We start from the raw sequence: 20,621 nt of genomic DNA, 5'->3' as shown, positions 1-20,621 counted from the left end.
TGAAACATATGCCGGATCTACTTAACTTGTCATTTGGACTACAATTCCCAGCAACCCATTCGCCTACATCTATAATTTTATGTATTCTTAAGAAAACTACGCAATTAAGAAGCTCTCCTTGTGCTGAATATAGTTTAGTTTTCAGGGCACGCAGTTTTTAGCCGAGTGGAAGGAAGAAAAAGAACAGTCTTGTCTTCTATTATTTGGAGCGTGTTTGTCCTGGAAGCCTGAGATAAGAATGGGAGCTGGTGAAAGCGCGAGCAGAAAAGTGTCTTTCGGTCTCGATGAGAATGACCGGGTCCAGGTGCTTCGTGGAGTTAAGGTAGGAAGTTAGTCTGGTGGGAATTAAAATGTGAGCCCAAACTCTGATAGTTGCCTCACTAATTTGTTCGCTGTTTTGTAGCTGCACTTCAGGCGTTGTGCGAATCCTTGTACGATCACAAGGTATTACTTAAACACATGTCCAGTGTTCGGTGCTGGTGTGTCACCATAACCATTTATACAGGACAGGTCCGGGTAGCCCGGCAGCCATTGACCGTGGACGGTGCTGGTAATACTTTCGCTGCATCAAACTTTAAAACTTACAGCACGTCTTTCCTCACCAGCCATTACATCATTACACACAGCTTATTGAATGCAGGGGCACACTGAGTGATTGTAAAAATATCTGTAAAGGAAACAACTGTAAACCGACGGAGTGAGTCAGCCGGCGATCGCGCGCCGCCCTGATCCTGCTCGCTTGGTCTAAGCAGCTTTTTATCCGCTGCTATTCTATCTTAAGGCGTCACTGAAACTATGGGCAATGTCAGCATTTCAGCCATAGGGTATTTCAACAGGGGAGCTGAGTTTGCCTTCTTCCATTGCTCCAACGTGCAGTTCCGATGCCTGCGTGCCCATTATAAGTGCTTTCGTTGGTAGAGAGGTGACAGCATGGGCCCTCTCACTGGCCTGCATTTACGTAGCTTCATGCGTTGTGTCTCATGACACTACTCCCATACTCATCAACATTATCTGCCATTTGTACCAGAGTAGCCTTTCTGTCGGTCTGTACCATGTTATAGCCTTCATTCATATACCGCATTGATGAGTCTTGGCTGCCCAACACCCTGTCAGTGGTTCATGCCCCCCCTCCAGTTCACTCTCAGGAGTTCCTCACCACAGCTGACCATAAGCACCCCACAAGGCATGCTGTTTCAGGGATGCTCTGACCCATTCTTATGACAATAATGATTTGCCCCCCTTGTTAAAGTCACTCAGATCTTTATTACTGCCCATTTCTTATGCCAATTACATTTTGATTACGAGTATTGAATGTTAGCTTACCGTCTTACATATCCAGAGCTTGATACGTACTGTTTTTACTTCATAGTCAAGATTATTATAGATATATTTTGTATTTTATAAGCTTGGTATTCATGAGTGACACTTTTTAACTAATGTAATACACTTGTGTTCCAGCTTTCAGATGATGTTCTCCGGAGAATGCGAGAGTCTACCCGTGGGGTCGATTTCAGACCTCCCTCTCCAGAAAGCTCTAAGGCAGAGCCTGGGCCACCCCCAGCTGCTGCAGGTTGTGTCCACATTCATTAATAAGCCTTTAGTTCAGTTGTATCACCACAAGGACGGATTACTGTCTGGGTGTATTCCTCAGTAAGTGGTGGAATTCATGTCCATGTAGGTCATTTTAACTTCTGTGAAAGTGGATTGCGGATTGTGGCCTATTGTTATACTGTTTTTCTTATTGCTTGTTTGTTTGTTTTATCAAAGCAATTATTTAAATGTCTGAAGTTTAAAAGACCACAATAAAATTACGCATTATGAGTTTACTGGCTATAACCGGTGACTGTAAAGTTAATGATGTAAAATCCCATTAGTCACAACAGCAGTTTCACATTGTTAAAGCTACTGAATCCTGGAGTAAATACCTGCATGAATGAATATGTAAGCTTTGTAAGAAACCTTTTTAAAAAAACTTTTCAGGAAGTCTGCTAAGATAATCTTGGTTAACATGTCTCAGGCAAATAAACAAGGGCTTTTTGTAACATTAGGCTTTTTGCAAAATGCTGACATGTTATCCTTAAGGATGAAGTGTTATTAATCAAAGTGGTACCCATAAAATGAAGCATTGTCCTTAAAGGTAAAGTGTTACCCATAAAAAGAGGTGTTAATTTTAAAGGAGAGTTGTATTGATTTATATTATAGAGAAGATAGTGTCCCATTAAGCCTGTTGTCTGCAGGATCAGGGCCTGGTCCTGCTGCAGCTGAGACACAGGAGGAACTGCAGAGAAGGTGGGTGCCTTTCGAAGCACTGCATATATACCACAGCATAGTAGCATTGTCTCCTGTTCTGGCTTCGCTCCACTGGCTCCCAGTATAATATAGGAAATATAGGATAGATGTTAAGATTCTTCTGTTTACTTATGAGGCTCTTAATAATCAGGCGCCCACTTATATCTGTGACACTCAAACAGGACACTCAGGTCATGTGATCGGGGGTCTTTTTGTTACCCCCCCCCCCCCCCAGGCCCAAGCTTAAGACCAGGCCTGTCAGAGCTTTTGTGGATGTTGCCCCAAAGATTGGGGAACAGTCAGAAAATGGACATTATACCAGCCAACACTGTGGGTTCCTTTAAATGGCTTGTGAACACTTTTATGCACAGACAAGCCTTTTATTGATGTTTGAATATCTTTGTTTTATTTCTTGTGAACCTCTTTTCAACATTCATTCTTTACATACCAAGGCATAATCTTCTGGAAGAGCACCCGGGGAAATACCATGCCTTATAATGAACTGATAGAAGAGTAGAATAACAGTAGAACTTTCTCATTTAATCCAGGTCTAACCTATTCAGAGGCATTCTGCCATTGCCTGGAAATCGGGGTTCAATTCTAAAAATATAAAAAAAACTACACTCTCTTATATTGTTACTTGCAGTATTCTTTGCCACCTTGTGGAAGTTAACAGTATTGCAGGGTAAATATTTAAATTGAGGTAAAAGTAAGTTGTAATGGGCCTGATATATATACAGTGCTGGCTTTGTTCTCTTTTGTGGTGTGAGTGCTATGTCTGCATAGTGGTTAGAAGTCTATCTAGTGGATAGACGGTCAGACGCATAATTCCAGTGCTATCTGCATATGATGCCCCAGGTTTCAGCGTGAACAGTCCATCATGCAAGAGGAGCTGGTGCGTGTGGCATGGCGAGAGAGGGAGGCTGCGCGGAAGGAGCTGAGCAAGGCCTTGCTTCGGGAGAGGTCTCTGACCCGTGGGGAGGCAGAGATGGCCCAAAGCCTGGTAAGTCGTCTGCACTAGTTAATAGCAACTGGCAAAGTCCGTTATCCTCATTGCCATCATTATGAAGTGTTTTGAGTCACCTATGCAGCCAATAACAGGGAGCATATACACACCACATGACCGTGTGTCCAATCATATTTAGTTGTTGGATATCTAACTTTTTTTATATTGTATTGTAGACCATACATGTAGATGTTCATTATCCATAATTTTATTCCAGAGGGCAATATGCCTATATATTATATCTGCTATATAACACATTTTAACATCCATCCATTTTCCAAACCACTTATCCTACTGGGTCGCGGGGGGTCCGGAGCCTATCCCGGAAGCAATGGGCACGAGGCAGGGAACAACCCAGGATGGGGGGCCAGCCCCATCGCAGGGCATATTTTAACATCCATCCATCCATCCATCCATCCATTTTCCAAACCGCTTATCCTACCGGGTCGCGGGGGGTCCGGAGCCTATCCCGGAAGCAATGGGCACGAGGCAGGGAACAACCCAGGATGGGGGGCCAGCCCCATCGCAGGGCATATTTTAACATCATAATCCATCCATCCATCCATTTTCCAAACCGCTTATCCTACTGGGTCGCGGGGGGTCCGGAGCCTATCCCGGAAGCAATGGGCACGAGGCAGGGAACAACCCAGGATGGGGGGCCAGCCCATCGCAGGGCATACTCACACATCATTCACTCACACATGCACACCTACGGGCAATTTTAGCAACTCCAATTAGCCTCAGCATGTTTTTGAACTGTGGGGGGAAACCGGAGTACCCGGAGGAAACCCCACGACGACATGGGGAGAACATGCAGACTCCACACACATGTGACCCAGGCAGAGACTCGAACCTGGGTCCCAGAGGTGTGAGGCGACAGTGCTAACCACTGCACCACCATGCCGCCCCCTTAACATCATAATTATAAAATTAAATCATGTTAGTATGTTTAATAGCTACTTATATAAACAATAATTTGGTCCAAACTCATTAGCTATTCAGGTATCATCTGATTGGCCACTAATGGTAAATCTGGGTCCATTCATATTATATGAGGCCGATATTCAGTATGTACCCTACAGAATCTAAAATGTAGTACATAGGTCAACTAAGATTTAAAAATAACATTTCACCTCAAAGCATCAAACTCAATACAAAATATAACCATAATCTACCGTATCCAAATTAGTTTAGACCCATTTACTGTTTATTTGATTGTGCTGCTCTATCTATGTGCTTCAAAAGACTTTTTCTGGATGCTGTTCAAATCTGTTTTTAAATTATTTAAAGTAATGCTGCAATTGTTTATTATTCCATTAGTGTGGTGAGTTTTTTTCTTTATTTATTTAGTACAAGCTCATTAATATGTGTGGGACATACAGCATAAGCTGAAACCATGAACAGGGTGTACCAATGAACCCGCACCAGGACTGCCATCTAACTGTGCCTCCGTGCCCAAGCACTTCAGGAAGATCATGTGGTGTAAGCTTGATAATGCTTAAGCACAGTTATGGAACATTTAAACTTGTAATGAGTTTTTTTTTTGGCTAAAATAACAGCTGTCTCACATCGCCTGAGTTTCACCTTGTGTTTGAACTTGACATGAATTTGTTGCGAAGAGAGAGAAGCAGACGCCAACCTGCTCTGTGCAGCATGTTCTTCTGGAAATTTCTGATATTATAAGCCCGCATCACTGACCATGTATATAAACGGAGGCGCTGCGTGAAGAGTCTAAACACTTTTCCCTCAGTTTCAGCATCGTTTGTTTGTTTTGTTTATGCAGTTTTTCTTCAGAGATGCTAATCAGAAATCCTCCAGCCTGCCATGAACAGGTGTGAGTGTGTCTAGACATTAATTAACAATGACAGCAGGTCATCGCCTGTTTTGTGTTGTTTTTATTTCAGCCTGTTTTTTAGTAAAATGTTATTAAGGCCTGAAGCACTCCTTGGAGAAGCCATGCATTCTTAAATATCCCCATACATCATTATGATTCTTTTTAGCTGTACTACACTATATTGCCAAAAGTATTGGGACACCTACCTTTACACACACATGAACTTTAATGACATCCCATTCTTAATATGTAGGCTTTAATATGGAATTGGCCCACCCTTTGCAGTTATAACAGTTTCATCTTCTGGGAAGGCTTTCCACAAAGTTTAGGGGACTTTTTGACCATTCTTCCAGAGCATTTGTGAAGTCAGGCACTGAGGTTGGAAGAGAAGGCCTGACTCGTAGTCTCCACTTTAATTCATTCCAAGGATGTTCTATCGGGTTGAGGTAAGGGCTCTGTGCAGGACAGTCAAGTGGCTCCACACCAGACTCTCTCATCCATGTCCTTATGGACCTTGCTTTGTGAATTGGTGCAGGAAGGGACCGTCCCCAAACTGTCCCCCCAAAGGTGGGAGCATGAAATTGTCTGTGTTGCAGCATTAAGAGTTCCTTTCACTGGAACTAAGGGGCCAAGCTCAACCCCTGAAAAACAACCCCACACCATAATCCCCCCTCCACCAAACTTTACATTTGGCACAATGCAGTCAGGCAAGTACCGTTCTCCTGGCAACTGCCAAACTCGTCCATCAGATTGCCAGACAAAGTGTGATTCGTTACTCCAGAGAACACGTCTCCACTGCTCTAGAGTCCAGTGGCTTTGCATTGCACTTGGTGATGTAAGGTTTCGATGCAGCTGCTCAGCCATGGAAACCAATTCCACGAAGTTCTCTGCACACTGTTATTGAACAGATCTGAAGGCCAGATGAAGCAGGTCTGTAGCTATTGACTCTGCAGACAGTTGGCGACTTCTGCACACTGTGCGCCTCAGCATGCATTGTCCCCGCTCTGTGATTTTACGTGGCCTACCACTTCGTGGCCGAGTTGCTGTTGCTCCCAATTGCCTCCACTTATAAAAGCTTATAATAACAGTTTATAATACTACTGACAGTTGACTCAGGAATATTTAGTAGCAAGGAAATTTCACAAATGAACTTATTGCACAGGTGGCATCCTGTCACGGTACTGCGCTTGAATTCACTGAGCTCCTGAGAGTGACCCATTCTTTTGTAAATGTTTGCAGAAGGAGTCTGCATGCCTGGGTGCTTGTTTTTATGCAATGATTTGGAAGGATGTCCCAATACTTTCGGCAATATAGTGAAGGTACAGATGTCCCAATGGTTATTTGCTTTTCAGAAGCTGTTGTATACCACAAGGTTAGATACCTTGATGAAGAATGACTTTTGGTAGTATTGCCCAAACCCAATCATACATTTGTAATATTGCCCTAATGGGGGATAGTTTGTAATCATCTAGAGCAGTGGTTCTTAACCTTTTTTGAGTCATGGACCCCTTTTTGAATCTGATTAAAGCTAAGGAACCCCTCCCGACAACATGAACAAAAACTCAATTTTGTATGCAATGAATATATTTAATACGGAACATTTCATATACATAGTGGCAAAAATGAATCATTTTAATATAAAATTGTATATAAAATTTTTAATTTTTTACTCTGACCATCACAGACTCCCCTAAGACCCATCGATGGACCCCAGTTTATGAACCCCTCATCTAGAGGAATAACTCGTTGTTCAAGAGTTCTTTGCCTGCTCCGATGCTACAGCATCCCTTTGAAAGCTTTGCAACTTGAAGAATATCCTAAAAAACCTCAGGCATTAAGGTATAACAGGCCAGAAGTTCTCAGGCACATGCGTATGTATGCTGGCTGGTTCTAAGGATCCACCATCTTTTTATGCATGTTGGTGTGACTTGCCTGTGCCTTCCGCTCGAGCGGCACAATAAAGGGAAATCCAAAGCTGTGATCCTGCAGGGGCTGGGGTCAGATGTCTTTGCAGACTTCTGAAGGAGACTTTGTGTGCCTGCCTGAGAATTTTCATTAGGTCCTGAGACTCGAGTCATTTAAATCAGCAGCCTGACAGTGATTAATTTTATAATATCATCATGTGATAATTAGGATTTGTAATAATTCCGGAGTGATAATGATCAGTTTACAAAGCTAGTTCAAGCGATTAGCTGGGGCTTTAGTTTTGAATTATTCTTGATGTGGGCAGCTGTCCCTGCAGATAACTCTCCCCAATACTGTGCTTTGTTTTGGATAAGCTGTTCTTCTATGCGCTTTGGCAGTGGCACAAACAGGTTTGGCGTAATGCTCCACACAGCATCTCTCTCAGCTGGATCTCTGTGTGCTGTTGCACCCAAATAGATCCAGAACTTCTAAGCACGAGGAAGAATGGCAAGATTTAAGCAGTGTGTGGAAATGGTAATGAATTCTTTTTGTCTATGTTTGAAATCGGAGTGAACCTTAAAGCATTTGGTTGTCTCTGTCCAGCAGGTCACTAGTTTTACAAGCTGCAGATCTATCCCAAGAAGCCTGTGTGTGTTTAATATTTAATATTTCATATGACACCAACCAGTTTGTGACTGATGAGGTAGATTGTATGCTTAGATCATATCTCTTGTAGGATTGTAGTAAATGATTTTGTTTTGACAGATCCATTAAAAAAAAAGTTTAACCTCTTTTCGTAGCTTTCAAAAGTAAATATACATCCTCCCCAGCTGAATTACACCAAACACTGTTCACAAGATTGCATCCAAAATGGCACTCGGTGTTTTATAAATGCACTGCCCCCCGCCGCCCCCCACCACTGGCGCCGCTATCTACAGAGTGGAGGCCGTGAATGGCACCTAGAGAGTTTTCCTGAGGATTTAGATATGGGGCCATGTTTTACACACAGGGCCCTTTCTGTCGCCTGCTGCTGAGACGTGTCGTTGGCCCTTATCTGCTCTCTGACACGCGGTGGGCGTTAATAGGGAATTTGCCAGAGAGGTGCATATAGGAAATAGGGGAGTGAGCAGCCAGTGGATGCTCCATTGTGGGGTATAATTGGACCCCCACCCATCCCATTTTCCCCTCTAGAGCCAAGCTACTCACCACTGTCCTGTTAACAATGATGCTGAAATGCTGGCCCTGTCTCACCGCACCCTTTGCCCTTTTGCATTCACAACTTGGAACAGAGTGGTTCATAGCACAAGACCTAGTCATGTGTAAAGTCTGATTCCAAAGGCAGGCTTGGCTGCAGTGCATGTGGAGGTCTGGTTTCAATGGTATGTTTCCTGTTTGATCGACGCTTTGGGCGTTTTTGCCCTCTACCTGGAACACCGAAGCAGCTGACTAAGAAATGCTCCCGCCGTAGGTATTGGTCATGATGTTTCCCATATCAGCTGGACACCACTGGCTGTGTGATTGTGGAGGGATGCCACACAGTACCCCTCACCCTTGGCCCCATCACGGAAAACTGGGTGGTGGCTTCTGCTTAGCCGGCCGTGGACCGCTGCATGCAGGGCTGTGCAATGACGATCCGGCAATTTCAGGGCGACCAGCCTCGCTCAGGACTCCCCCGACATCAGACAGGATGACCGTCCCATTGTGTCTCCTCTCGACCGCAACTTATTCTGATCTTTGTCCACAGATGTGCTGCAGAAATGGGAGTAAATTGATAATGTAAGCAGGTCTGAGGGTTTGAGGGAATTTACAGTAAATGCAGAGTGTATGTCCCGAGACGCATTAGCCTGGATGTTTCTGCTGCTCTGGGCTCTTTTGATGTTTGGCCAAATGTGTGTTCATGTGCTGAATTGTATGTGTACAGGAGTGTTTTGTTTGCCTCTTTGCACTAAGTTCCCTGTGTGCTTTTGTGAGTGTGCTTCTAAGCCAGGAATGGGCAGTCTTTTCCACAAAGGGACAGTGTGTATGCAGGTTTTTGGGATAATCTTTAGGTCACCTGTTAAAACCCAGGTGTAACAGCCAATTGGTCCTCTAATTAGTAATCTAAATAGGGAGTTGCAGCGAAGACCTGCACACACGGTGGCCCTTTCAGGATATGATTGCCCACCACTGTTCTAAGCGTTTGTTAGATATGCGTCATGTATTATTTTAGGGTTTGTGCGAGTGGTAGCATCTACAGGAGTTATGAGTTGTGCATGCCTGTGTGTATCTGTGCATGCATGCCTGTGTGTGTCTGTGCATGCGTGCATGTGAGTGTTTGTGTGTGTACATGCTTGTTTGCTTGACCGCTGCCAGTTTCTGGTTGAGCCAGCTTCTTGGAAACACGGACCACAAAAGACCGTTCCTTTCCGCCAAATCTCCTTTCCTCAGCTCCCCGCCTCGGCTGCTAATGGGCCTCGTTGCATTTAATCATGTCTAACACAGCTGTTATTTATTGTTTATTATTTATGATTCTGCCTTTTGATGGGTTTGATAAGAGCAGGCTTCGAGAAGATGTTTCTGATGTAACGGCGCTGCTGATGTCACAGCAGACGGGCATGGGGGAGACGGGCGAGCCTTCCGCGGATTTCAGGAGGCCTCATTGATCTCCCTTAATTCTGTTTTCCTTTTCCATTACTTGTCATCTTCAGCTGTCAGCGCATAGCTCTGTGTCGGCTGCCCACGCGGCCGCGCGGAACGCAATGCGCCGTTTTATCTTTCATAAAAATATGCAATCCGGCGGAGTTTCGGCTGTGGCTGGGAACGCTGCCATAGGCCAAATTCCATTTTTTCCACTAGATGGCAGAAAAATAACTTTTGTTAATGTCTCGGCTCCCTAGTGTTACGAAGTGATCCATGTCCACAGTTGGGCAGCATCTTCTCTGTCCTCGTTTCTGAAAGGTGAATGATAACTGGGAAGGGAAAGATAATTTTTAAATTTTTATTCTGTTCATGCTCCTGTTAAGTATGGTTGCTTCACAGTAACAGTCCTGTACACCAGTGATTCCCAATCCGGTCCTCGAGGGGGCACAGATAGTCCATGTTTTTACTCCCTCCCATCTCCTCGTCTGATTTATTCTGCTCTTGAAATGCAGCAGTGAAATGGAAGAAAAAATGAAATGATGATTTGTTTGTCCTTTGCATAAGTACGAGTACAGGTACATTGGAATGCTTCTTTTTGCATACCCCGTCTTCAGAATCGGAATCAGAATACTTCTATTGTCCCGGAGGATATTATAATTACAGACCTCACAGGACACAGCTATGCAAAAGACAAAAAAAAAAACTATGCACAATGCTGCATGCAACAATTTCTAAGTGCAAATAAATGTTAATGTGTAGATCTTGCTTTCTTTTGAGACACACATTCAGTTGAAAGTGAGGCTTAGGGTCCAAAAGCAAGATCAGGGTATTTATCCAGCAGCACTGGTGTATTTTGGGGGTTAAGAGCCTCGCTGAAGGACATATGACATGCGACTTCTGCCAAGGACTGGACTCTGGCAGACTGGCAGAGAGGCGTAACCCACCGTGGCACCACCCGCCACACTGTTTCTCACTTCAGAGATTTTTGTGCTGGAGTGGCACGCCAGCCTCCTGGGTTGAAGTTGAGATCTTTGAGCAAACAAATCCTGCGGTAGACACAGAAAGGTGTGGAGGACTTAGGAGACCGACAGTGTGGTCGTAGTGAGACAGACTGTGATTCAGGGTGGCTCTTGGGTGACAGAAGACGGGGACATGTGGTGGAGGAGAATTAGGGTGCTTATAGCTTAAAGTAGTGAGAGATGGAAGTCATGCAGGTGTCAGGACACAATGAGGGCGGAGTCCTCCCTACTATACAGTCTGAGGCTGCCCCCTGAAAGAGGCTTTCTTTGCTCTTCTTTTCACGCTTGGCTTTGCCTGTTTCTCCTCGGTCTAGTGATCTGTGCTTGTTTGAGGGTCACCTTCATATTGTGCTGCTTCTTTTATTTGCAGTACATTGGTTTTGAGGAATCCCTTGGTCTGTGGTCAGGCCGTTTCTACACTGCGGTTCTATGTCTAGCTACAGTCACCTTCTAGGTTGTATGTGAAAACATGTCAGGTATATTGGTGCGTTTCAGGATGAGAAAAGTTTTTAGATAAGTAGGGGTCTCTACTGAGCTGGGCAGCAGCCCAGGACCGTCTTAACCCAATTCTGTAGGACCTGGAGCTTCAAGTGTGGTTACTGAGGTAATTGCAGTTACTGTGGTTATGAGTTGCTGCCCTGCCCGTCTCCATAGCGCCCTCCAGAAGCTTTTTTCCTTTCCAATTTCAGAGGAGTCTGGCGAGAGTAATCCAGCTTGTGAAATGAATAGCAGCACACAGATAACAGCGTGTTATCAGTAATTGTAATCACAGTCCCTGACATCTTTTTGCATGTAAAGCTGCTAAGCCTTCGCTCTTCGGCGGCTGGGAACGTAAGTAATTGCCAGTGAGTCGGCTGCAGGCAGGGGGAGATTTTATCCCAAACCAAAGCCCCCCCCCCACCACCTCCCCCAGAGGCTGGAAGTGTATGCAGGCAGGGCATGTTTTACATCCATGCTTTATGGCCACAAGTGTTCCATTTTCCTTCACTTTGTCATTCTGTGCTTAGCTTTCAGGCTAGCTTGGGTAACGTACCCCTCATCCCCAGCGTTTTGTATTTTTAGGATTGACCAGTATCTGATCTACAGCCTAGAGTCTGCCTTGATTGGTTGATCTACAGCGCAGAGTCTGCCTTGATTGGTTGACCTAGAGCGCAGAGTCTGCCTTGATTGGTTGACCTAGAGCGCAGAGTCTGCCTTGATTGGTTGACCTAGAGCGCAGAGTCTGCCTTGATTGGTTGACCTAGAGCGCAGCGTCTGCCTTGATTGGTTGACCTAGAGCGCAGCGTCTGCCTTGATTGGTTGACCTAGAGCGCAGCGTCTGCCTTGATTGGTTGACCTAGAGCGCAGAGTCTGCCTTGATTGATTGGTTGACCTAGAGCGCAGAGTCTGCCTTGATTGATTGGTTGACCTAGAGCGCAGAGTCTGCCTTGATTGATTGGTTGACCTAGAGCGCAGAGTCTGCCTTGATTGATTGGTTGACCTAGAGCGCAGAGTCTGCCTTGATTGATTGGTTGACCTAGAGCGCAGAGTCTGCCTTGATTGGTTAATTCATACCTGCACATAAGATTGCTGCCTGATTGTCTCCTGGCAGGTCCAGTGCTCCTTTCAGCACGGGAATCGCCATTCGAATGCGCAGCGTCTCCTAAACATGGTCCTAGCTTTTTCTTCCCTTGTAATCCAAGGCATTGATTCATTGACTCTCCTTGTATCCAGAACCTCCCCTCAGTCCTGCTGGCATTTCTGACTCCACAAGCATCCTGGTTTGATGTTAGATTTTGACGTGGTACACTTTTTGTTCCATCCCGTGTGGATGCATGTGTTTATGATGGCTCCTTCCTTGCCGAGTTTAATAGATTCTGTTACATTTTTTCCATACTTTAAAAATTCTTTGCGTGTTTTTATGTTGCTTTCATTTTGCTTTAATAAAAACTTAACAGGGTGTTACAGAGGAGCTCAATTATTAAAGGTGCAAATCAGAAGAGGCAGGCAGCTTGCACTCAGGCTAATCTGTTTGATTATTAACTGCTAATTTATTGTGCTGCCTGTAGCTTTGTGCTAAATAAATGCATTAGGTAAATAAACAGGAAATATGATGAAATGCAACATGGGAACCCGCTGCGATCACCCTTGAGGGGTGAGTATGAGGCATGCAGGCAGAGGGCGCCCCCTGGAGGCACTCGGAGGTGTGCTGGGGCAGCAGCGTGTTTTAACGTGTAGCAGGCTATGCGTGCGAGTGCTGTGTGCTGTGCCTTTGTATGTGCATGTACTGTAGGTTAACATGTGATGGATAGTGAGTCTGCGCGTGTGTCATGCATATTAATGTGGGAGTATGTTTGACGTGCAAGAATAGAACAGAGGAGAGATTAGAAGGGCTGCTTTTGTTTTTGTGGCACCATGTTCAGGCAATTTTCTGCAAGAGAACAAGTAAGAAGAAAGCCCAAGTGGCAGATGACAATATGCAGAGAAGCCTGTCATTCTGTCAGCTAAAGGTGGGATTTAAGGATCTTCAGCTCTCCTCCAATGTTCCCTGCGTAAATTCATTGGGCTGGAAGTCTCAGCAGTTTCCTGCTGTCGTTTTGCAGAGCCTTAGAGGGGATCGTACAGTAAAGCTGGTGGGCAGCCCTTAATGCCGGTGTGGGTGACGATCAGGCATCCTCCATTTTCACGCTGTGGAATCCTAAAGAGTGCCTCATTGAGGCCTTATGTCTACCTCTCCCACACACTTGTGTTCCCAGCAAAGAGCAGATTCTCGTTCCCCATGTCCCCTTTGAGTCTCACCTGGGCCGGGTATGACCCCTTTGCGTGACCTCTGATCATTCCGATAGAGCTGGGGTAGGCTGGGGACCCACTTTAACTGGCTGTTTGAGAGGTCATTCCAAAAGCCTGCACCCACACTGGCTCAGGTTCCCTACCCCTGCCCTAGAGCCACGTTTGGCCAAGTTTACCACTGAGCAGGAAACCCAGCCTGGGCTTGTTACTTATTTGAATGAGGCAAAGTTGAGGTCTATGTTATGACCTATTTGTGTAATGGGTGCTCTGGGGGGGGGGGGGGAGCAAGCAACATATACATTCAGCAAGAGCACTGATTTGAGCAAGACGGGCTCTTCAACACTGTTTAGTAGAGCCCAGTGAGTAATGTAGCAGCATATTTGTTATATTAAAGGGTTTATCATGGTGGGAGGGGGCAGAGTAGGTGGGGGACACATTGGGGTCTACAAAGGGGAATCGTAAAAGGCTTCATATCTTTGGCCAGGTGCCTCCGTCACTTTATCTGTGAATGTCCAGCCGGATGGGGCATGGGATACAGCAGCGATTCATTTTGCATGGTCTCCATTCTCCAAAAACTGACTTTAAAATCCATTCAGATGGATTAGGCTGCCTTGTTATTATGTTGCGGCTCAGTTGACACCGAAATTTTAACCAAAGCGGTTTGCCATTCTACAGCAGAGCTGGGCCAGGTGTCAAGACTCTTCCTGTGTTTGTCAGTAAAGCTCTTCTTGCTCCACCAATCTTCACGTTCTCAGTACCCACTGTGCTGCCTGCTGGCAGCCCCCAGACCGCAGGGCCCGTCACCACGGCCTACTTCGCCTGGGCCGGGCAGGCTTTTGGCCAAATGCACTGTGTGTTCAGACGCTCCGTCATGCTTCTGCTCCCCTTGGTTGTGAAATGAAATGACGGCCCTGGATTCATCATAGCGGCGGTAGCAGCCTGCCGGCTCTCTAACGATGAAGAATAACATCTTTTATTTGAGTCCCCTGTTTTATCATCGGTGGAACGGAACTTCTTTGGAGAGCATGTTAGGAGCCAAACGCTATTAATCTCCTGTTAATGTGAGGATCGCTCACCCTCTGCAGCTGGCCAGACTGAACAAGCGGGTCAACGGCGCCTGTTTTCATTCTGCGTTTAAGCGGCATCCAAGCGTGGTCACTGCACGGCCACTGCGGCCCACTGAAGTCATTCAGCTAGAAAACTGCACATCAGCCGGGTGCCGATTGAGGTTGCTGAGCTCGGCGGCGCAGGGGGACCTGGAAGGGGCTGCAGCGGCTGCCTTTCATCTTGACCTCTTCGTTGCAGCCCCTAACCCCCCTACTGCTGTGGTCTCGTCATGTTCCTCGGCGCAGCGCAGTGGTGACTTCTTGACCAAGAAGCCCGGAGCCAGGGTAGAGGGGCATCATAGTGGGGTGGTTGGGTGGGCGATTGGGGGTGGTGGGTTGGGTGTGGGAGCCCCTCGGTATAATTTTCCGATCTGATGACATGTATTGTCTCTCACTGCATTGTTTGTTCTTATTTCCGACCTACACAGCTATGGGTACACAGGCAATGCAGACAATACAACACAACAGGTATTTGTTTATATGTATAGTCTGAGGCTTGGTAAATTTGCCAAGAATTGGTAAATTGCTGTGAATTTTGAGTGATCATCTGTTATCAAAAAGGGGTACTCGGTAAAATATTATAGCCAGGAGGGAGGTATTCCCCCTTGGTAAATTTTGCAGTGGGCCCCCTGCTTTGATGGGTCCAGGGCTGGTTGTCTCCCCCCCACCTCCTCCTCCACTACTGCCCAGAACTGAGCATGCTGTCATGTGTCCCAGAGTAGCACCATCTCCTGTCTGCTTGCTAGTCTCTTGGCCATTTCAGTGCAGTGAGCACTCAGTCGTGTTTATATGCAGGTAGTCTGCTGTGGCTTGTGGAACGGGCCAAGTCAGTTAAGGGGCGTTCATTCTGCTCTCTCTCTCAGCCCCGGCGCACGTGCTCACACCCAAGACCTGACACCCAGAACCCACTCTTCTCCTATGCTTCCCTTGTGCCATTGTGTTCATTCTTTCCGTCTCTTTTTCAGAAAGGTGTCTCCTCTCCTGTAAAGTCTATATTGTGTCCTACCATCCCCATGTCAGTCATGTGCTTCTGTTTGCCATCTAGCCTGGAGCAAGTCTTACATAGCCCTGTAGCACATCTTTTCAGCCACCGAATTTTTGTGGTGCCTAGTCCACATCCATATATAGTCAAATTCCTGCAGTCGCTCAACTCAGCCTGATGGTGGCGGTATAGCTCATTGGACCATATTACGTGCTTCATTTACTTTTACTGTTTCCTTATTAGGGCATTGATCTTCTAAAAAGTGTTGCTTTCTAAATGTTTTACATGACAAAGGAGAAGCTGATATATGCTTTGGAATGGTTATGGGGCAGGTTGCCCACTGGAAGCTGCACTGATGCATTGTGGGTTTACCCTTTCCCCTGTCATGTAGGCCAAGCAGCTAGAGAAGAAGGAGGCTGAGCTGAAGCTCCTGGATGCCTTCTACAAGGAGCAGCTGGCACAACTGGCAAAGAAGGTGAGGCAGTGCCCCAGTGCCGAACTCAGCAGCGCTTTGGGAGACTTAGTGTTCATGCAGTGCTCACTTTGAGCCCGAGTGGCTTAAAATTTTACAACTCTACCTGTTTTTCTCAAGCGGTTCAGGTGAATTATTGTGCTACTTAAAAATTTGCCCTTGTTTGTAGTTTTTTTTCCCCCCCTCAGAAAAATGCTGTGCTCAGCCTCACCGTACACACTGGTCCTGTGTGTGCGTGTGTTGAAGGCCCATGATTTATTACACTGTTTCTGTGTTCGCTAGTGCTGTGGATAGAGCAAAGTACTAAAAGAATCAGTGTAAATGTTAGTTAATGGCTCATATGCAAGAGAGGAACAGGGTTGATTTTCCTGCAGGCTTCTTGGCCTACATTTACCGCACCGCCTCCAGGTATGTCAGCCGTTACGATATGATTGCAATTATAATTCTAAATCACCATGTGGTTTCGGTGCAAGATCTCAAAGTCCCACATGTGTTTAACTGCCAAAACTGATAGACGCGCCTTGTTTTACAACACTGCATAAACCACTGTTTTAATCCTCACCGATGGCAGGAAATCCTTTCATAATAGTAGGATTTTTTGTTTTTACAACAGATTGAAAACAGTAGGAGAAGTGAAGTATTTCAATGTGCAATTATGTGATATTTGGCACTAAAAAGCAAAAGTTATTCCATATTTTATTAGTGATACTTTTCAGTTTGAGATCAGTAATGTGTTTTATTTAATGTTTATTTATACTTGACGATTTGGCTTTCTAATAACAGTATGACATACAGTCAGCTCTCAGTATGCACTGGGGATTGGTTCCAGGATCTCCTGTGGATACCGGAATCCGTGCATGCTTAAGTCCCTTATATAAAATGCCATAGTATTTGCATATAACCTATGCACATCCTACTGTATATTTGAAATCATTTCTAGATTATCTATAATACCTAATTTCATGTAAATGCAATGCAAATAGTTGTACTGTATGATTTAGGGAACAATGACAAGAAAATGTCTGTATGTATTCAGTACAGATGCAGCCATCGTAGTGCATATAGAAAATTGTTATACCAAGAGAGACAGAATTCTCTCTATCTCTCAATCTTTGTCTTTCTCTCATTCACACACACACACACACACACACACACACACACACACGTAGGGTATACCTATCCTTATGGGGCCAGCTCATTCACTTTTATGGGAAAAATGCAAACGCTAACTATGACAACCTTAACCCCCACCGTGCCCTAACCATAAGTAACCAAGCAAAATACAAGAGTTTTTGCATTTTTAGTTTTTTCATAGCAGTCACTGATTTTTATAAAATAGTTTTCCCTTATTAGGACCAGGAAACCGGTCCCCATAAGGGAAAAAAAAACTGATATTTATCACATTATGGGGACATTGTGTCCCCATAAGGATAGGTATACTGCTTGTACGCATGCACGCACGTACACACACACACACACACACACACACACAAACATACATGTTTGTATTCATATCTTTGTGGAGATCGTCCAATTGGTTCTCTGGGAAAATCCCTAATCCCAACAATGACAACCTTAACTCCTACCCAGCTCTAACCTTATCCATAAGTAATCAAACAAAATACCAGACCTTTGGTATTTTTAGTTTTTTGATTGCAGTCACAGATTTTTATAAAACTGAGTTTCCACTTGTGGCAACTGCAACTTTTTATCACATTGTTGGGGCAATGTAATATATGCCTAACCCTCACATATAGACACACACACTGTGCTAACATTCACGACGATCCCGAACTACATATCACTTCAGTCATGCGGATTCAGCATAGAGCTTGGAGCGTGGAAAATTCAGGTTTTGCTTTCTGGAACTTCATGAAATTTTTTGTTTTTATATATACATTTTCGATCCGTGGTTGATTGAATCCAAGGATGCGGAACCCATGGATACAGAGGGTGGGTTGTACATTTCATCCACATCTCAGATCTAGGGTTCATGTCATATTTTTGAAGTTCTCATATCAGTTATTGTTACCATGACAACACTATCTGCTACAGTGTACACTGTAGGCCACTCTATAATATCTGAGGCATCGAGCTAACGGGTGTTACTGCAGCCAACAATGCAAAATTGAGTAATGCTATTTCACACGTATTGTCTCCTTGCATCGTGTGCTCTTCACTCTTATTTTAGACCTACACAGCTATGGGTACACAGGCCATGCAGACAATACAACACCACAAATTTCCGGTTAAAACAATGGTCTGCGGCTTGGTGGTGGTATTTAGATAGATGGAAACTTTATTTGTACCCATGGGGAAATTAGTCTGCAGCATAATCACAAGGCATTTCATCATACCATTACAGATTTTATCAATAGAAAATCCTCGGACACGTACCCATACCTCACAGCAATAAAGACACCAGCAGGCATACGTATATGCATACCCATACACAACACAGCATTAGAGACACCAATAGACATACACATCTCCATACATATCACTGCATCACTGAGACACTAATAGACATACACATCCCCATACATATCACTGCATCACAGAGACACCAATAGACATACACATCCCCATACATATCACTGCATCACAGAGACACCAATAGACATACACATCCCCATACATATCACTGCATCACAGAGACACCAATAGACATACACATCCCCATACATATCACTGCGTCACAGACACCAATAGACATACACATCCCCATACATATCACTGCGTCACAGAGACACCAATAGACATACACATCCCCATACATATCACTGCGTCACAGAGACACCAATAGACATACACATCCCCATACATATCACTGCGTCACAGAGACACCAATAGACATACACATACCCGTACACATCACTGCGTCAGAGACACCAGTAGGCATGTTCATACACATACCCGTACACATCACTGCGTCACAGAGACACCAGTAGGCATGTTCGTACACATACCCCTACACGTACACATCACTGCATCACAGACACCAATAGGCATACCCATACACATCACTGCATCACAGACACCAATAGGCATACTCATACCCATACCCATACACATCACTGCATCACAGAGACACCAATAGGCATACTTATACACATGCCTAACACCTTGCAACAAATTCGGTTGATCAAACTGGCTAAACATTCTGCTCATTTTACTGTACATTACTGGTATAAATAATTAATGGATTGTTGGAAATATGAAAATTTAGATCTATTTTTAGTGACTAGAGGAGGGTACTATTGTCTAGGTGGCAACGGTTCAAATGAGGAGGCAAGAGGGTGCGTCTTTTCATCCACCATGATGTTTGCCTTATCAGTCTGTCTCAGTAAATATCTTCCATACTTGGTAACAAAATCCCTAACCGTCCACAAATGCTGTTTATCTCAGCAGGATAGAAGTCTGTGCCTATCTGTGGAAGGTTCTGGGTTTGAATCCCGAGGCTGGCCGAGTAATAACATGACCATTAGGCCCCTGAGCGAGGCCCTTAACCGTAGCTGCTCCTGGGGGGCTGCACTCTGGCTGGCTCTCTGCTCTAACCCCCCAAACTCTCTTTCACAGAGAACAAAATGGTGTATGTGAAATCATACGTGCAAGTGAAAAATTAGGTATATCGTATTGCTTGTATTAAACATTAATTTCCGGGTGTTTCGGTGGGCCGTGGGACTTTGGTGTCATACGATGTGGCGAGCACTGTGTTAGCCGTGTTAAGCGATGCAGGTTAAATGACGGCTGACCCCGAAGAACGCCTCCTTTTTATACCACCAAAGAACTTATGGTGTCCTTTCAGCTTCCCTTTGGGCCCTTGACATTTCCTGTACATAAAAGTCACTGTGCCAAATGATAAATAATTTGTTTGTGAAGTGCTAAGTGGTTGGACCTTTAATTTCTGGCTTTAATACACTGGTGGAGCGGAATCGTGTCCTGAAGGTAGCAAGTCTGGATTTGGCCCATTTATTCCCTCGCCCGTTGAGAGCAAACTCCTGTGCTGTATCTAGGCTGAAGCAGAGAAACATCTTTTCTGAGCTCCAGCACAGGTCAAACACTTTAATGGCCTCCCCTTACTGCAACCCCCTCCTCGAAGATGCAGAGCTGACCATTAGTCACAGCCACATAAAGCATTTCCGGTTTGGCTTGCACTCCCTCTTTTTTTTAATTTCCCTTAGTGAGTCTCCGTAAGATAAAGGAGAACATGACCAAGACTGAGGCTGGACTGTTTTGATGTGCACAAGGTACCCGTGCTTGCTGCCGGGTTTCATGGCTTCCTCTTTCACTTTGCCCCCCCCCCCCCCCCCCCCCCCACCCTGTGAGCCCTGTTTGAAGACGGCTCACTCTCCACTTTTGTTCCGTCTGTTCAGGAAGTCGGGGAAACATTTTTCAAACTCCAATAATACTTTCTCATTAGTTTTCTTGTGAACCAGGCAATTTTTGGGATATTTTCAGCAGGTGATTAATTTCAGTGTCTACATATAAGACCAGTTAATGGGGAAGGAGGTATCAGTGCTGTAACCCTTTGCTATGGCTGTTTAAAGTTGTGATATTAGTAATGTGGAGTCTGATCAGGTCTTTCCTGCCTTGGTATCTGCCACCAAAGCAGAGTTT

At 45.0% G+C, this 20,621-nt stretch overlaps 1 protein-coding gene across 9 annotated transcripts in view; it reads left to right on the top strand.

Moving 5' to 3' along the window:
- The first annotated feature begins 2 nt into the window (after window positions 1-2).
- The window catches only part of LOC125745331 (MICOS complex subunit mic25a-like), a 74,343-nt gene continuing 53,724 nt past the window's right edge, over window positions 3-20,621 (top strand). For all 9 annotated transcript variants that reach the window (XR_007398623.1, XR_007398624.1, XR_007398622.1 and 6 more), the window contains exons 1-5: window positions 3-322; window positions 1,459-1,570; window positions 2,238-2,289; window positions 3,148-3,292; window positions 15,921-16,004. Coding sequence is in view for 3 of the 9 variants with exons in the window: in XM_049018085.1 (XP_048874042.1) it covers window positions 239-322; window positions 1,459-1,570; window positions 2,238-2,289; window positions 3,148-3,292; window positions 15,921-16,004 (477 nt within the window). In the remaining 6 variants the exon portion in view is untranslated. The remainder of the gene's footprint in view (window positions 323-1,458; window positions 1,571-2,237; window positions 2,290-3,147; window positions 3,293-15,920; window positions 16,005-20,621) is intronic.

This window comes from Brienomyrus brachyistius, chromosome 6, assembly GCF_023856365.1.
Source record: "Brienomyrus brachyistius isolate T26 chromosome 6, BBRACH_0.4, whole genome shotgun sequence".
Lineage (NCBI taxonomy): Eukaryota > Metazoa > Chordata > Actinopteri > Osteoglossiformes > Mormyridae > Brienomyrus > Brienomyrus brachyistius.
This window is presented reverse-complemented; position numbering and strand designations above follow the sequence as displayed.